Raw genomic sequence first — 17,784 nt, forward strand, 5'->3', positions numbered from 1 at the left:
CCGTCACAGCACACCCCTCACTTGCTCTTCAAAACCCACCCACACACTGTCCACCCCTGCTCGCCGATTACCACCTGCAGCGTTGTGATTGTTGTTCTGTATTTTTGGGTGATTGTTCTGTATTTTCGGATTTTCTTGTTGTGGCTTGTTTTTTGATGTTGATTGAGTAGTCTGGAGTTTGTATTGAAGTTTGGGTGTTGTTTGGTTGTTTATTTGGAGTGTTCTTCTGTTTGTTCTGGTCGGATTAACCCTACCAGTCACCGTCGTTCACTCTCCAACGCGACCTGCACAGCACCTATTCGTTAAAAATCCCCACCCAGCTAACTTTCCCCTGCCGATTTAGTTGGATGGTGAGAAAATTGAAGACTTTTGTTTTAGAAGGGAATTTTGATGAGAAATTTTTTAGGGAGGCTTTCTTTGGTGACAAAAAAAATGTTACTAGAAATGTTATTCTTGACTAAATAAACTGAGAAGAAAATGATTAATAAAATTAAAAAAAAAAAAAAAATGAGAAGAACTGATATAAGAAAAAGTGAAGAAAATGTAAATGAAAGGAGAAGAAAGTAAGAAGAAAGAGAAGAGGAGAGGAGAAGAGAAGAGATGGAAGAAAACGAAAAAGAAAAACTAAGGGTTTTTTTTTTTTAACAAAAGAAGGGTAGAATGAATTGGTAATTTATATTATATGAGGTTGCATTAGTAATTTTTTATTTAAAGAGTGGGTATATTAATAATTGAAAATGACTTAATAAAATGAAAAAATTTAAATTAAATAATAAAAGGTATTTTTGTCTTCATAATAAATTTATTGTAGTTTATTGAATATAAGTATTGTATTTTAAATTATTTTAAGTATTATTAGACCATTTTGGGTGGAAAAAAAATCGTTTACTCTTAAAAAAAAAAAAAAAAAAATTAAGGATAACTAAAGATGGGGTTTTTCCAAAGATCGGCAATTTCAAGGTAGACTGAATGCCAGGCCCAAATATTGGGCATAAANTTGGATGGTGAGAAAATTGAAGACTTTTGTTTTAGAAGGGAATTTTGATGAGAACTTTTTTAGGGAGGCTTTTTTGGTGACAAAAAAAAAATGTTACTAGAAATGTTATTCTTGACTAAATAAACTGAGAAGAAAATGATTAGTAAAATTTAAAAAAAAAAAAAAATGAGAAGAATTGATATAAGAAAAAGTGAAGAAAATGTAAATGAAAGGAGAAGAAAGTAAGAAGAAAGAGGAGGTGAAGAGATGGAAGAAAACGAAAAAGAAAAAATAAGGGTTTTTTTTTAAACAAAAGAAAGGTAGAATAAATTGGTAATTTATATTATATGAGGTTACATTAGTAATTTTATATTTAAAGAGTGGGTATATTAATAATTGAAAATGACTTAATAAAATGAAAAAATTTAAATTAGATAATAAAAGGTATTTTTGTCTTCATAATAAATTCATTGTAGTTTATTGAATATAACTATTGTATTTTAAAATATTTTAAGTATTATTAGACCATTTTGGGTGGAAAAAAATCGTTTACTCTTAAAAAAAAAAATTAAGGATAACTAAAGATGGGGTTTTTCCAAAGATCGGCAATTTCAAGGTAGACTGAATGCCAGGCCCAAATATTGGGCATAAAATCCAATATTATTAATGGGCCCAGAAGGTACTCAATTTGCACCCGAGTTGCCTCGAATAAAATTAGTCTTTATTTGTAGGTACCATTGAAGATGCTTTCACATTATCTCTTGCTTTAATTTACTTTATGAAGGTTTTTCATTTGGTTGAGATTAATTCCATTTTAATATAGGCTTTCTATTACATAGCTTAAAGTAATTTGTAACTAGAACTTTGGTCACTCAACGAACTGCACTTCATGCCTATTTACTCAAAATGACTATTTTCAAATAGACTTGTAGCTATTAAGGTGCTAATATTAATAATGTACCTGAAGGGTGTGTTTGGCTTGGGATAATCCCACTTACTGAGGTAATGTCATCTTATATTATTTGATTATCACGTTTAGTTGTCTAGTAATATAAGATTACAATAATCTTTCAAAACCAATAGTAATTACTGTTAGTAATATATGAGGTAATCTGATTATCTCTATTTTCTTAGGTATTTAAAATTATTTGGTAATCTTAATTTTGTTACAATTTAACCCTTTACTATTAAAATTTTTGGACAATAATGCCCTTATTTTGAAATTAATTTACATGAACTCTACCATTACAATTTTACCCTAAATAATTAAAGTTCTGACAATAATGCCCCTATTTTAAAAACAATTTACAAGCCATCCAAGAGGATTGTTGTAGCTGACCACCATCACCACCACTAGTGGCCACCGTTGCTGAAATAGCACATGACTGGCCAGATCTGGCCGGCTGTGGGTCAATATGACATTTTTCGGCCATATCGATGACCGTAAACGGTCATATGGCCGTGGATCTAGGATTTTTTGGGTTGGGCAGCCGCTGGTATTAAGCCCGATTTGAGCTAATTCTGGTTGGCCCCAACCACCACCATCTTACTCCTCTCGCTTTCCTCTTCAAATCCCACCAAACCCCATCACTGAAGCTACCCCTAATCGCCGACGAAGCCCACTTTTTTTTCTCGATTTCCCTTTTTCTCAGTGCTTTTCCGGTCGCGTTTTCTACCGGAAATCACCCCCACTTGCATCGATTGACTCCCCTTCAAAACCCCTCAAAAACATCTTCGTTGCACTTCTCGATCAATAACTAGCGGTGGTTTAGGCGATCGACAGTGGCTTGGGTGGGTGGGGGTATTTTTGTTAAAAATTAAACTTTTATATGGCTGGGGTGTTTTAGCAAAATCTCAAATGTAGGGGGTTAAAAAAATAATTCAAAAAATAATATTATATTACTATTTTGAAAGGAGGGCAATTTAGTAATATATATAACATACCCACCAACTCATTCCTCTCAACCAAACATATCAATATAATATACTCACCAAATTATTCCAACCAACTAAACATATCAATATAACATACTCACTAATTTATTCCAACCAACCAAACATATTTTCCTAAACATTCCCAATAATCTTTAAGGTAATCTCTTTTTTCATTAATATAACATTCCTAGTAATACAACATTAGTTGAACCAAACGCTCCCTAAGAGTAGAAAAAACTATTTAAGCACAAAGAGTGTTTGTTGAAATGCCGAAGAGAAAAACTGTTAAAGCTCAAAAAGTGTTTGCTGAAATGTTGAAGAGAGGTGTTTCTTGGACTAGGATAATACATATGTATATAGAGATGGAGCAATTAGGAGAAATGTATAGAATCTATAATGAAATTTCTTGAAATATTGTGATTACAAGATGTAAGCGAAGTGAATATCCTGAAAAGGCTTTGAAACTCTTTCGTCAAATTGAATGTATTGCAATAATGCTACGGACACCGATTAATCTCACCAAATTGTTATACCAACTTACGTGGCATCCGAGTCAGGCACGACCACGTTGGACACTATAACACATCTTTTGTGAATGAACGACCGTCCAACAATTATGGACGCTCGTCCATATTTGATGGACGGCCATGCATTATAAATGGACGACCGTCCACCAATCTGGACGAATTGTTGTATGAAAATAACAATGGACTCCCGTCCATATTATATGGACGAGAGTCCATTTCCTATGGACGTCTGTCCATAATTTTTTAAAAGAATGGACGCCCATATTGTATTAGATGGACAATCGTCCATTGAAAAGAAAGGCAAATAAATTTTTTTTTTTTTTTTTTAATTTCAATTCTTAGGGTTTAAAAATTTGCGATCCCAAAAAAAGTTTTAAAAAACAAAACAAGCGATAAATAAATGTACAAAGCCACATCCAACTGCAAGTTCTTCATCGGAAAATAACCACATCTGTCATTCTTCACTTCTTCGTCTTCGTTCCTCATCTGTTGTTCTTACCATAAGTTATTGTGTTTATTTTGTTTCTGTTCATCATGTGAATTTTTGTGATTTTATTGGTTTTGATTGATAATTTTGCTTGATTTAGCTGTAAGGTGGGTAGATGGATTCATGTCAGTTTCAAATGTTAATTTGCATGTTACTTTCAAACACTTGTTTGTGGATTCTCACTAGAATATGAGTAATTAATTTGATCAGCCACAAATTTGGCATATCAAACCACCATCAAAATTAATTTGCTCTTTGTAAACTCACTTATATTTGTCATATGTATTAAATGTCTTAGAGTCTTACAGGTTCTAAATTTCAGCAGCTGTCAATTGAAAGTTAGAGAATTTTTTCAAGGGTTGATTTATATATCTTTATTGTAAGGGCTAATCTCAATTGACATGTGCTAGTATGGATCTATGGATTTAGGGTTGAGTAGTTTTATGAGTGGTGGTGAGGTGAAAGCGAAGAGTGTTCAACACCATTTTGTGAAGCTGCTTCAATTCGTAAGGGGGTAGGGAAAAAGAAGCTGAAACATTACTCTTTGCCCCATCCTAATTTAGCTTGACTAGTTTCTTGTTAGTTTTTTTTTTTTTAATTAATTTTGTGTTTATTATTTTGTTATTCTTTGTGTTTGCAAATTAGATGTTTGATTAATTTCTATGAAAAGAAAAATGAGCAGTTGATTCAAATACATATTTTCAGCCTAGGCTTTTGTATTCAACGGTTTTCTCAGACTCAACTGCCTTGCAAACTTGTTTCCTAGGTTCATTTCAAGATGTTGATGCTAATGAAGTCATAAGCCTTGATAGATTATTGTGTTTTAACTCACAAAGCTTGATGGTTTCTAGAAAGAAAATGTTGCCAAGCAGAATGAACATGTAGTTCTTCTTCTTTTGAATAAGCAATCACGACTTAGTATTCCTAAATAAATTGAACCAGTATGTTATATCTATCTTGTTAGGAATTTGCTTTATTGTTGACTTGTGTTGGGATGCTATACTTTATGCTCCCCAACGTGAATTTGCTTTATGTGTTGGGATCTATTTTCTTTTAATTTTTTGTTCTCCATTTTCTGATTCTAGCTTTTGTTACTGAGAATTTATTTTTAAAACACTTATACAATTACATGATTTCAAATTTGGCCTCATTAGAATTTTGCTGCCTTTCAAGGTTTTTTTTTTTTTTTTTGTCATTCATTGCCTTGTGCAAAGGCATCATCCTGCTATTAACAATTCTAGGAGTTCATAATTGGTTGTTATTCGATACGCAAGTATTTCTGGATATTTAATCTGGTTCTTGCTTTCATACTATTGTTGTCATCACATGATATATGTTCAAATCTTAATGAAACTCTTGTTTTTTGAAGCCATTAATTTTTGAAAATTTCGCTTAAATGAATAGGAATTGAATTTGATACTATTTTCATATATTGACAGTATTGGATTTCAAACACTCATATTTATAGTCACTGATTTGTGTTGTATGCACTAATTTGTTTTCAATGTGTTGTATGCATTGATTATAATGATGAATTATATATACATATATAGGTTTTAGAAGAAAGCAAAAAATGGTAAGAGCAAAAAATACAACTATTCTTCATGGAGGAACATCGACATCTGGAGTCCAATTTAGAGACTTGCAACATAAAAAGCAATAGGAGATGGCAAAAAGAGATATTTGCCTTAGAAGAAGTTTGGATTTAGGATTTGTGACAAGTTTGTGTTTATTTGATGAAACTAATGGTTGGATCTATAATTTGAAATGGGAACAGTTGGTGAATATTAGATATGATGGATATAAGCATTTGATCTATGAGTTTTTTAGTAGTTTGGAAGTTGTGGAAATAGATACTAATGATTTTCTGGCCTATAAAATGTTTTATAGATTAAAGAATCAGAATTGTGTAGTGAGACCGCAAGAGTTAGCAACCTGGATAGGATTTGATTTTCAAGGTTTGGATAACGTATCCAGAACGCGGGATTCCAAAAGCTTGGACGGATGTTTCTAGAATAGGGATTTATCATCCACATAGGTGTAAATCTACAAAGTTAAAGAATCCTACGACGAGAGTATTTCATAGATTTCTGACTTTCATATTTAATGGTAGGAAAGAGACAAATGAAAATGTGACGATTAAGGATTTATTGTTCATGGAAGTAGCAATAGTAGGGAGGCAAGTAAATTCAACAAAGTTATTGATTAAGAAGTTGGGAGAGATTCAAGCAGAAAAAGGAGAAATAAATTGGGGGATGCTTGTTATGTTAATATGTGAGAAATTGAGTTTTCAGATCACCCTTAATGATGAAGCAAATAAGATTAAGTTTTCTGCAAATAATTTGTTGGGGGATGTCACATTGTGTAAAATGGGTTTGATTAGAAAGAATATGGTAGGAGAATGGTTTGTGATTAGGGATGAAATGAAGAAAGATGCAACTGTTCAGGAAGGTGTCCTTATTCCAAAAGGGGTAAATCAAGGACAAGCCTATGTGCACAAAAGAAGAAGAACGAGTACTGAACCTAGATCTTCTCAGAATGTACAAGAAATGTCTTTTAATACTTTAGACGAAATAGTAAGCAAGTTTAAGTAGATCAAAAGGTTTCAAGAGGAGAGTTTTTCACGTACTGAGAGGAAAATACAGGAACAACAAGATCAGTTGTAAAGTGATTTCAACTCGTTCACATCAAGAATAGAAGAAACAGTTGACATCCTTGGGAAACGCATGATAGAAATTTTCACCATGATGAAGAACTTCTCAATAGCCTTCTCCTTCTTAACATCCTTGGGGAACGTACTATGAATGTTAATTATCATTATGTGTGGTTTGTAATGACTTCTTTCTACTAATATGCTCATAAAATATACTTAATAAAAATACATGTATAATTAATAGAAAATAGTTGAGCCCAAATTTTTCTTTACTTAATATATACATTCTTTACATAGTACAAAATAACATGTACAAAAACTATCAAAATGGTGGACAGTGTAGCTATTTCTCTCTGCTTGCCGACGTCCATCTGACCGCATCCTCACCTATTTCCTGCAAAAACATAGAAAACAACGGGGTGAGCACAAAAATGCTCAGTAAGTAAATCCTCTACACCGCTATCCCCGTGTACCACTCTTTAATTCTTTCCTTACTCTACCCTTTTTCTTCTTTTTCTTTCTTTCTTGTTCTTTCTATTTTATTCTTTATTTCTATTCTTTCTTTCTTTCTGCTTCTCTCTTTCTTTCTGTTTCTTTGACAAAACATGATAGAAACCATGATAACAATGCATGAATGAAATGTACATGCAGTGATGCATAGGAATGCATTCTCTTTCTTCTCTTCTATTTTTCTTATTCTGTTTTCTATTTTTATGCATTTCTCTTCTTTCTATTCTTTTCTTTCTTTTCTTTCTCGTGTTTTCTCATTCTTTCTCTTTCTTATTCTATGCCAATCGTCGAACTCGGTTGATGCATGGATTCGAAACCCTTGGCCATGTGAGTGTATTCTCTTTCTCAGGTATAGCCCTCATCCGCATGCACTCTTACGGGCTATACCAATTCTTTTTCTCATTCTCAGGCCGCTCACTAAAGGCGTGTACATGCGGGAATATTCTGCTCATCACTCACGGGTTCCCCATCGCACAACCTATTCTTTTCTCTTCTCTTTTTTTAGCACTTTTCTTTCTTTTATTCTCTAGTGCTTATTCTTTCTTTCTCTTGTGCTTATTCTTAGAGTGCCTTCTTCTTAGAATTCTTTAATCTTTCTTAAGTATTCCACATATATAACTATATGCATATGGATGGCTCATGCTTGAATTCTTTCTTAAATGTACTCATGAAATGCAAATATGCAATGTTGCATAAATTAAGGTTCTCTACTCATACTCATGCTTCTCTTAGGCATTTCATCAAACAACTAATGTACATACATAAACTCTACTTTAACTATAATTCTACTTGTCTCTTAACCATCCAAAATGGGAGTAAAACTCCCTTGTATCATCACAATCCCTGTCAAGGAAAAACACTCCCAAAAGTTTCCTCGAACTCTTTCAATTTCCACCAAACTTCAATCCATCATCATACAATCAAAACACTTCTCATAACCCAAAGATATTCAACAACAAGCATAAATAAACACCAATCTCATCTCAATTTCTCAACAATCATAGCATATACATACATAAAGAAATCTCTACTCAATTGATTTCTTAAACCTTAAATTGGGTTGGATTTACTTACCTTATACTTGAGTAATCTTCACTAAGGCTCTCTGCTCTTGTTGGACTCAAACTTTCTCTTATTTCCTAAGCATAAACTTAATAAGAATTCAACTCTTGCACAAATAAAACTCATAACTAGAGCTAGGATTCTTACCTATTGTTGCTTAGGATCAATTCCTTGTCAAAAACCACTCAAAAGCCCTAAAAAATCCTTGGAAAATTGAGTGAAGGATTGAGAGAAAATGAAGGATAGCAATGGCGGTGGAATAAGAGAAATGAGGAGGTTTATAAGACTAAACCCTTAATATCTCATATTATCAAGCATCCTTTCCCATTTTGCCCTTACACTTTCTTGGAAATTCCATCTTTGCCCTTTAATTCTTTGCAATCACAACCCCAACTCTAATGTATTCTCCATGAAATTTTCTTACATTTCACTCCACACTTTTCCTGCTAATTAGGTGTAGAATAGTCACTTTGCCCCTAAGGAAAAATTCTCTAGAAACTTCATCAAGAAGTTCATGGCGAAAAATTACAGAACCTCGTCGCCGTGGCGAAGATTCTTCTTCGCCCCAATGAAGTCTGTAACTCCAAAATTTCGCCTAGTCTTCACCAAATTCAGGGCAACCACTTAACCAAAACAGCAAATCAATTTAATTAGGAGCCAACCAAGCAATATCAACAACATACAAGTTTAACTAAGGGCAAAATGAACATAAATTGGCTACGTACCTCAAGTGGGCGTTACATGGTTCCACTACTAAACTTTATGTATGAAGATTATATTTGTCTTTTGTTTATAAATATGTTAATTCATAAAGATTGATTTCACAAGATGTTCTCAATTATCTGAACTTCTCCAACTGATTTTTTGTTATGAAAAGTTTTCATAGGCTGCCAACAATTCCATAATGAAAGAGTTGCTTCATTAATTATTGTTCTTTATATATCTCAACTACTCTTCTAAATGCATATGCATATGTGATACTAGACATACCAAAAGACATATCAAAATTCAAATCTCAAATGAAATGAATATCCAAATTTCGTTATACAACTGGTTAACAAACAGTCCTCAATGTGACGATAATATATACTGAAAACATTCGGAATAAGTTACATTAACGTTATAATTATGAATTCACAACCCTATAGCAAACAACCTACTCATATCCAACCAACGACCAAAATAATAAAAACAAAACAACTGAATTAGCATACAGCTCAACTGCATTCGTTAGAAATTAACCAAAGCGCAAATAATTTCTACCAAATACAATTATATATGCTTCAACCTGTCAACAACATCAAATCTCTCCCAATGAAACATGTTCATCATTTACAGACTCTTACCCAGTACATAAATTACTTTTTCCTGCGAGATTGTGAAACGGACCATTGGACAATTGTCAATTTTTAACAACCACAACTTAGCACACGTTATAGACAACTTAAGCTAGTTACATTATACAACATACATAACACATACCTAGATATCAACAACATCATTTGAAAACACTTGAGTTTTTGGTATACTTTCAACAATGTTGACGTAATCATATGTTAGGGCATCGGCCACGGAAGTAGATGAAAGAAATTGTTCATTTTCTCGGTCTACTGATGATTATTTCCCTAAAAAGTAGCATAACACATTAATAATCAAGTCGATATTATTATAAACTTCAAATAAGTAAATAATGTTTCAAAAATAAATATCATGTAAAAATATGTGTATAAGTCATACTAATTCTTTGTTTTCGTAGTTTTTTATTTTTACCCGTACATACAATTTCTTCAACCTTCGATTGCTTTCTTTTGCATGAAGGACGACCTTTGTTGTAAACTGCCTGTGGACTAATAATTAGACTATTCCCTTCTTTGGGATGACTATTCCCATCTTTACTACTTAGACCGGTTGTGGAAAAGATGTTTACTTTTCTACCAAAGCCACCCTCACTTTCCTTCTACTCCAACTTTTTTCTCATTTCAATCATAAATTCTATCAACATATTTCAGTCTTCCTCATTGTTTGATGCCATATCAGCTACTATCAGCATTACAACTTATCAAAACGTTGTCCTTCAATATTGGTGCTCCACCTATTATAACTTACCTTAATTTTCGTATGGCATATGTTTATATTTTTCCTCCAACGTCGTAAAATATACTTATATGGGATGTGTGAAACCCTTTTATGAATCAACACAATAATGACATGTCTGCATAAAATCTCTTTGATCTCAAACAAATGACAATTACAATGAATATCACATGAACTTTCTTCAAAGTATACCACAAAGGGAACACACTGATTACTATCTCCAAACCAAACATTTTCTAAAACTTAATACTCCTCATACGAATCACACTTTTTCATAAAAGACAATTCACAATAAATATTCCCCGCAATCTCATCTTGAAACTCTTTAAATTTTATAGTTGTGTATGCATTTTGAAATTGTTTCTCAATAGAGTAATTAGTTATGCATGGTATCCAAGATTTGAAAGATCTGAAATCAGCCTCCCTTTCTTTTTCCGCTTTATCTTGCAATGCATTATCATATTATTCCACAAATTGTTTCAACATTGTTTTGGAATTTACATATCCATAAAAAATGCATGCATACTTTCACTACGTTAGATAGTAGACATAACTACCCAGAAAGTATCTTTAACAAATGCAGGCACCCAATGTACTCTTTCTTTGTATAATCCATATAACCATTCATTCTCATGAAGGTTGTGCACATCACTAAATTTGTTCCACCGTTTTTCGAACTCTTCACATGTAAAGGAATCATACATAATATTTTGTAACTTAAACTTTATAATTTCATATTCCTTATACCCTCTTAACTTTTTAGGTAGTTTCTTCATTATATGCCACAAACACCACCTATATCTTGTATCGGGGAAAACAATCTCAATTGCATTTTGTATGACCTTATCTTGATCAATGATAATTTCACTAGGAGCAAAATCCATGCATTCAAGCCAAGAACGAAATAGCCACACAAATGTCTTAGTGTCCTCATGGGAAATTAACCCACAACCTAACAATGTCGAATGTCCATGATGATCAACCCCCACAAAAGCAACAAATGACATATCATACTTGTTCGTTAGATATGTTGTGTAGAAGGTCACAACGTCACCAAATTCTTTATATGCGACCCTACATCTAGCATCAACTCATACCACATTTTGTAATCGACTCTCTTCATTTACATCAATCATGTACCTAAAATTCCAATTCTCTTTTTGCATTTTCATAAAATACCTGAGTACTGCCGAAGCATCTCCAACTCCAAGTCTTAGCCTTCTAACTTTTTCCAATGTAGTTCCTACAATCTTTTTGTAGAAACGTCAAATCCTCTACACCTCCTACCTCAACTAAACATGACTGAAAATTTTTATACGGTCTAATCCTAGCCAGATCATTAACTTCAAGCCTCCTTTTCACATAATGTTGTATCGTTTGGTTTACCTTGAAATATCTTCTTTTCGTCAGACTTGTAAGATCATGGTTATGTTCAACCACAGCTGATTTAATTTCCCATTTGCATTCACCATTCAAAGCTGCAGTAATCCAACTCTTACAATCTGTTTTAGCAACAAGTTGCTTTTTCAAGGTATTTCTAAATTTAAATCTCTCCTTCCCAAAACAAGAACATGCCACTGTCACGTATCTCATCTCCCTATCATCTCCTTTCTTTGACGTACGTATCATTGCTTTAAAACCCATTTTATTATCATACCTTTTGTAATACTTCACCAAACTATCAATTGAATCAAACACCATTCCAATATGAGGCTCCACTTCTTCCTTCTCACATCCCATATCTTCTAATTCATCACATTCATTTTCCTGATTTAATGGTTTTATAATAGACAAAATTAGAATGTATTAATACAACAAATCATAAGAAACAATACAATACAACAAATTTAAATTCATGTTAACGAGAAAGTTAAAGTTTTGAACACAATTTACCTCAACATCATTGAAATGATGCAAACTGGACTCTTCCATATTTCGTAATTTCATGCAAAACTAATACCAGTTTTCACATTCACGAATCTGGTTCACAACAATCGCCAACAAATATTGTCTATCAGTTATTTCGTATTATAACATATATTCAATCCAAAATAGAATACGAAACTAAATAAATGCATAAATTAAGTCAAAAATTCTTAAGTACCTCAACAAATATTTCTAACCTCAAAAAAGTTTGATCTCCTTTTCCACTGTAAATGATTCTCTCTGTAAAAAATTGGTGGCTTTCCTGTGAAAATATTAGTGACTTTCTTGTCACGATAGTTGGTTGTTATGGCTGTTGAGGAAGAAACTGGCAATACCGCGTAGAAGACTAACAAGTTCTAGTAAGAACACGTAGAAGAAAAGATGAGACGATGAAGCTGAAAGGTATTAGCTTTAACAATGAAGCTACAAACAAAGTCTTATTTTTTTTATTTCATCTAAAAATTTTGGCGCTTATTTGCAGAAGTGTATTAGACAAGCTATATCTTTTTTATTTATGATTGAAATTTTTTTGTAAATTTCTTTTTAAAAAAAAATTATTTGCCTCGCTTTTCAATGGATGGTCGTCCATCTGATACAAATGGGCGTCTATTCTTATTCTTTTAGAAAATTATGGATGAGCATCCATTCGAGGTGGACGCCCATCCATAAGAACTGGACTCCCATCCATATAATATGGAAGGAAATCCATTGTTATTTTCGTACAACAATTCATCTAAATTGGTGGACACCTGTCTGTTTGTGATGCGCGACCGTCCATCAAATATAGACGAGCATCCATAATTGTTGAATAGTTGTTCATTCACAGAAGACGTGTTATAGTGTCCAACGTGGCTGTGTCTGACTAAGATGCCACATAAGTCGGTGCAATAATTCAGTGAGATTAATCGTTATCCATAGCATTATTGAATGTATTGTTACGATAAAATACAAATTGCTAGTTTTTTTGCTTGTTGGTTGACCAAATGTTTTTATACAATTGATGTAACAAACAGTTTACTTCTTTTCTTGTTTCTTAGCTAGTTGACCAAATGTATAAATAAAAAGATGGAGCAATTAGGAGAAACGCATAGAATCCATAATGAGATTCCATAAGTTATGGGGTGTTATTTTAAACTCATGGGGTGTCTTTATAAAAAAATGCAAACCTTGGGGGAGGTAAGGGATAATAAGCCTTTCCACAAAATATTTCAATGTAAGTTGCAAGCATTGACCTCTAGATAACTCGATGAGTGAAACTCCCATAATTTTATAATCAAAATTGAAACTGGTGACCTGGTCTTTCTAGAATTTATTCAAACAACAAAATCGCGAGTTAATATTTGTCTTCTGGAAACGTTGGAAAGAAAGCAAAAATCCTCTAAAGAAATAGGTTTTCAGAATTTACTTGTCTCTTGAATTGGCCTTTTACAAACTTATATATAGCAAATTAATCGAAGAAGCTCAAAGAATCCAGATGATTGGTCAACAGCCAAACATCCAATACAAAAGATGGCATATGTTACAAGGATAATCGGCATTACATAATTGTTTGAAGGTAAAACGTAAACCAGCATTGTGGTTGCACATAATATAAGCTGCTAAACTGATGAGAACCTGACCTGCAATTTACTCAATACACCAACAATCTATCCACAGTTCACAATCAAACCCACAATCAAAACAGAATTAAATCTCTATATTAATATCAGTAGAACAGTACATCCAGAATAATACATCCAGACCATGTTCAATCAACAATTCAACAAACAAGAGTCACAACAATTATAACTAAGTACAGACAAAGAAACATATTGATAAGACTGAACTTCGAGGGTCAGTCACCTCCCTTCCCAAATCCTTAATCAACTTTTCTGAATATCCTCTCCTTCGTTCCTACCCTTTTTATTCCCTCCTGACACCTTTTTATTTCTAACAGAATTTCTCTTCTCTCAAATCCTATCAAGCCACATGTCCCCTCATAACAAATTCTAGCAAATATTTCCCTGCTTCTTACCCCTGTGCTTCCTACGGTAGACCATTCCCCTTAGTTGCTCATCATTACCCTCCCTAAGAAGAGCCACCTTGTCCTCAAGACGGAACGAAGGAAACTGACAGTGGATAGTTTCAAAGTCTTCCCAAGTGTTTTCAAATGGGGGTAGGCCTTTCCATTGAATGAGTACCTCCCACTATCCATTGATGAGTTTCCTTTTCTTGAGTACTGCTTGTAATAGCTGCTTTCTACTCAAATACTCATAAAACATGTACATAATAAAATACATATAAAGTAGTATAAAAGGTTGGGCCCAAATTTTTCTTTTATTAAATATATACATTCTTTATACAAAAAGTTGTATCATGTAGAAAACATCAAAACAAGGTGGACAGTGTAGCCATATCTCTTTGCTTGCCGACGCCCTTCAAACTGTATCCTCACCTAGGTCCTGCAAAACATAGAAAATAGCGGGGTGAGCACAACTAATGCTCAGTAAGTAAATCCTCTACTCATCTATCCCCGTAACTCTCTCTCTCTAATTCTTTCCTTACAATTCTCATTTACTCTCTATTTATACTTCCCTCTCTACTTTCTCTTTCTCATAACTCTTTTCTACTAACTCTCTTTAGTAGTCACAGCCTCATCTTACCGGAGGCACGGCTGGGACTTGCTCCCACTCTGCGTGACTTCTACTCATACTAGCCGATCGGACTCGGTTATGCATGGATTCGGAACCCTTGGCCATGTGAGTGTATGATCTCTCTCTCTCGGGTACGCTCGAGTATAGCCCTCATCCGCATGCACTCTCACGGGCTACACCACTTTTCTCTCTCTCATACTCATGCCGCTCTCTCAATGCGGCGTACATGCGGGAAACTCTACCCATTACTCACGGGTTCCCCATCGCATAACCTACTCTATTCTCTTTTCTCTTCGTTCTCTAGTGCTCATTCTCTCTTTCTCTTTACTCTTAAGGTAGCTTATACTCAAATTCTCTACTATTTCTCAAGCTACTACTTAAGTGCATAAATAATGCGTATGAACGGCTCATGCTCACTAATGCACTTATGCAAAGCACAAATGCAATGGTACATCAAAGACAGTCATTCTGCGTAGGTCACCCTAAAAAGGCCATAACTTGCGTTATACACATCGGATTGCAACGGTTTTGGTCTCGTTTTAAAGCTTAAAAACAGGGCTACAACTTTGATTTTTTGGTCTTAGCTCAGTTTAATCCGTAATATGCCCAAAATTTTCTTATAAAGTCATTGCTGTGACAGGGCAGATTTCACTTAGGCATTTCCTCAAACAACTCATGTGCATACCAAAGCTCTACTTATCTATAACTCTACTCTTCTCTTTAATCCTCCAAAATGGGAGAAAAACTCCCTCATACAATCATAATTCCTGCCAAAGAAAACACTCCCAAAAATATTCATACACAACTCGTCCAACTTCAACTCAATTTCACTCTCTCATCACACATTAATAACATTTCTCATAATTTAATCATACTCAACAACTAGGACTAAGCACACATCTCATCTCAATTTTTCAGCAGGTATAACATATACATACATAATTAAAATAAATCTCTACTCAAAAGCTTATTCAAAACTCAACTTGGTTGGATTTACTTACCTTTAATGAAGAGATCTCACTAATACTTTTCCTTTTCCTTAGTACCTTGTCCCTTCTCTACAACTTTAAACCATAAAACCATAAGACTTCAAGATACAAATATAAGCAAAACTATATCTAAAGCAAGAATCCTTACTTTAGGATGCTTTAGATGAAATCTTTACTAAAAAATTACCCAAAAGCTCCTTAGAAATCTTGGAAGATTGGATGGAGAATTGAGAGAAGTTAGAGAATGGATATGGCGGTGGAAATGGGTGAAATGAAGGTTTTCTCTACACTTAATCCTTTTAGCTCATATTATAACCATCATTTCCCATTTTGCCCTTGCTCTTCCTTGGAAATTCCATCCATATCCTTTGATTCTTTGCAAATACACCCTTATTGCCAACACATTCTCTACTTAATTTCCTTACATTTTACTCCCCACTATTCCTACTAATTAGGGGTAGAATGGTCATTATGCCCCAAAGGAAGAATTCTCTAGAAAACTCAAGAAACTTTTTGTTAAGCTCTTCGTCGCAACGAAGAACATTCCGTCGCCCCGGCGAAACACGGCAGAGCCTACCCGTGGGTGCAGCACCTCATCGCCGCGGCGAAGATTGGATTTCCAAAATTCACCAAATCTCCACCAAAACCAAGGCAAACACTTAACCAATACAACATACAAACTCAATTGAAACTGAATCAATGAACTTTTAAGTAATATAGCAAATCTTAAGTACGTACCTCAAGCGGGGCGTTACACTGCTTCAGGTTCAAGTTGTAAAATGAGATCTTCATTGAGAGCTGCTGGTAGAGGTTGACTATTGGGAATTGGAAAAGTTGCCCTTTTCAATTGCGAAACATGAAAAACATCATGAATACGAGCTAAGGGTGGTAGTGCCAACTGGTATGCAACTGCCCCAATTCTGTCTGTGATGACAAATGGACCATAAAACCGCGGGCTAAGTTTCTCATTAAGTCGACGAGCAAGAGATCTCAATCTGTATGGCTGCAACTTCAAATAAACAGAGTCCCCAACCTCAAACGTAACTTCTCGGCGATGGTGATCAGCATAAGTCTTCATGTGGTGTTGAACCTTGAAGAGATGCTCTTTTAACTCATCCAAAACACAGTTGCGTTACTGAAGTTGCTGGTCCACGTCTTCGACTGAAGAGGTGTGGTCCAAATAGCACAAAACTGTTGGGGGATCATGACCATAGAGGGCCTTAAAGGGGCACATTCTTGTGGAACGGTTATAAGTAGTGTTGAACCAAAACTCCGCCCATGGAACCCATTTTGGCCATAACTATGGTTGCCCACTGACAAAGCACCTGAGGTAGGTCTCTAAGCAACGATTTACTACCTCTGTTTGACCATCTGTCTGCGGATGGTATGCGAAACTCATGTGTAATTGGGTACCCGATTGTTTAAACAATTCGCTCCAAAAGTTGCTCATGAAAACCCTATCTTGATCGGAAACAATGGTACGGGGAAACCCATGCAATCGAACCACTTCTTTGATAAACAGATCCGCTACCACTTTGGCTGTGTACGGATGCTTGAGAGGTAAAAAATGGCTATACTTAGTCAGACGATCCACTACCACCGAAATTGTATCAACCCCTTTCGCTTTCGGAAGCCCCATGATGAAATCCATAGAAATATCTTCCCACACTTGGTTAGGGATGGGCAACGGCTGAAGCAAACCTACAGTGCTCATGGCGTCATATTTATTTTGTTGGCAAACAGGGCAAGCGACTACAAACTCTTTGATGTCGTGTTTCATTCCCTCCCAAAACACCACATTTGTGAGACGCTTATATGTCCGAAAGAATCTGAAATCGCCCCTGATGGGCAATGCATGAAATTCCTGTAAAATTTTCTAGGTGTGAGGCCCAGATTTAGGTAGCACCAATCTGTTATGGTACAGTAGATGGCGGCCCACCAATCTGAAAGGATAATGACTGTTGGGGTCGATGAGGAGTTGTTGCATGATCC

The 17,784-nt window shown here is 34.6% G+C and overlaps 1 protein-coding gene across 1 annotated transcript; it reads right to left on the reverse strand.

The window, feature by feature from the left end:
• Nucleotides 1–16,543: 16,543 nt before the first annotated feature.
• LOC116143371 lies at nt 16,544–17,506 on the reverse strand. Its single transcript, XM_031428818.1, has 2 exons — nt 17,150–17,506; nt 16,544–16,882 (listed from the first exon to the last, which is right to left on the reverse strand). Exons 1-2 carry the CDS (start codon nt 17,504–17,506, stop codon nt 16,544–16,546), a joined length of 696 nt encoding a protein of 231 aa, XP_031284678.1.
• Between the last annotated feature and the right edge of the window lie 278 nt (nt 17,507–17,784).

This window comes from Pistacia vera, unplaced genomic scaffold (genome assembly GCF_008641045.1).
Source record: "Pistacia vera cultivar Batoury unplaced genomic scaffold, PisVer_v2 Contig1132, whole genome shotgun sequence".
In the NCBI taxonomy this organism is placed as follows: domain Eukaryota; kingdom Viridiplantae; phylum Streptophyta; class Magnoliopsida; order Sapindales; family Anacardiaceae; genus Pistacia; species Pistacia vera.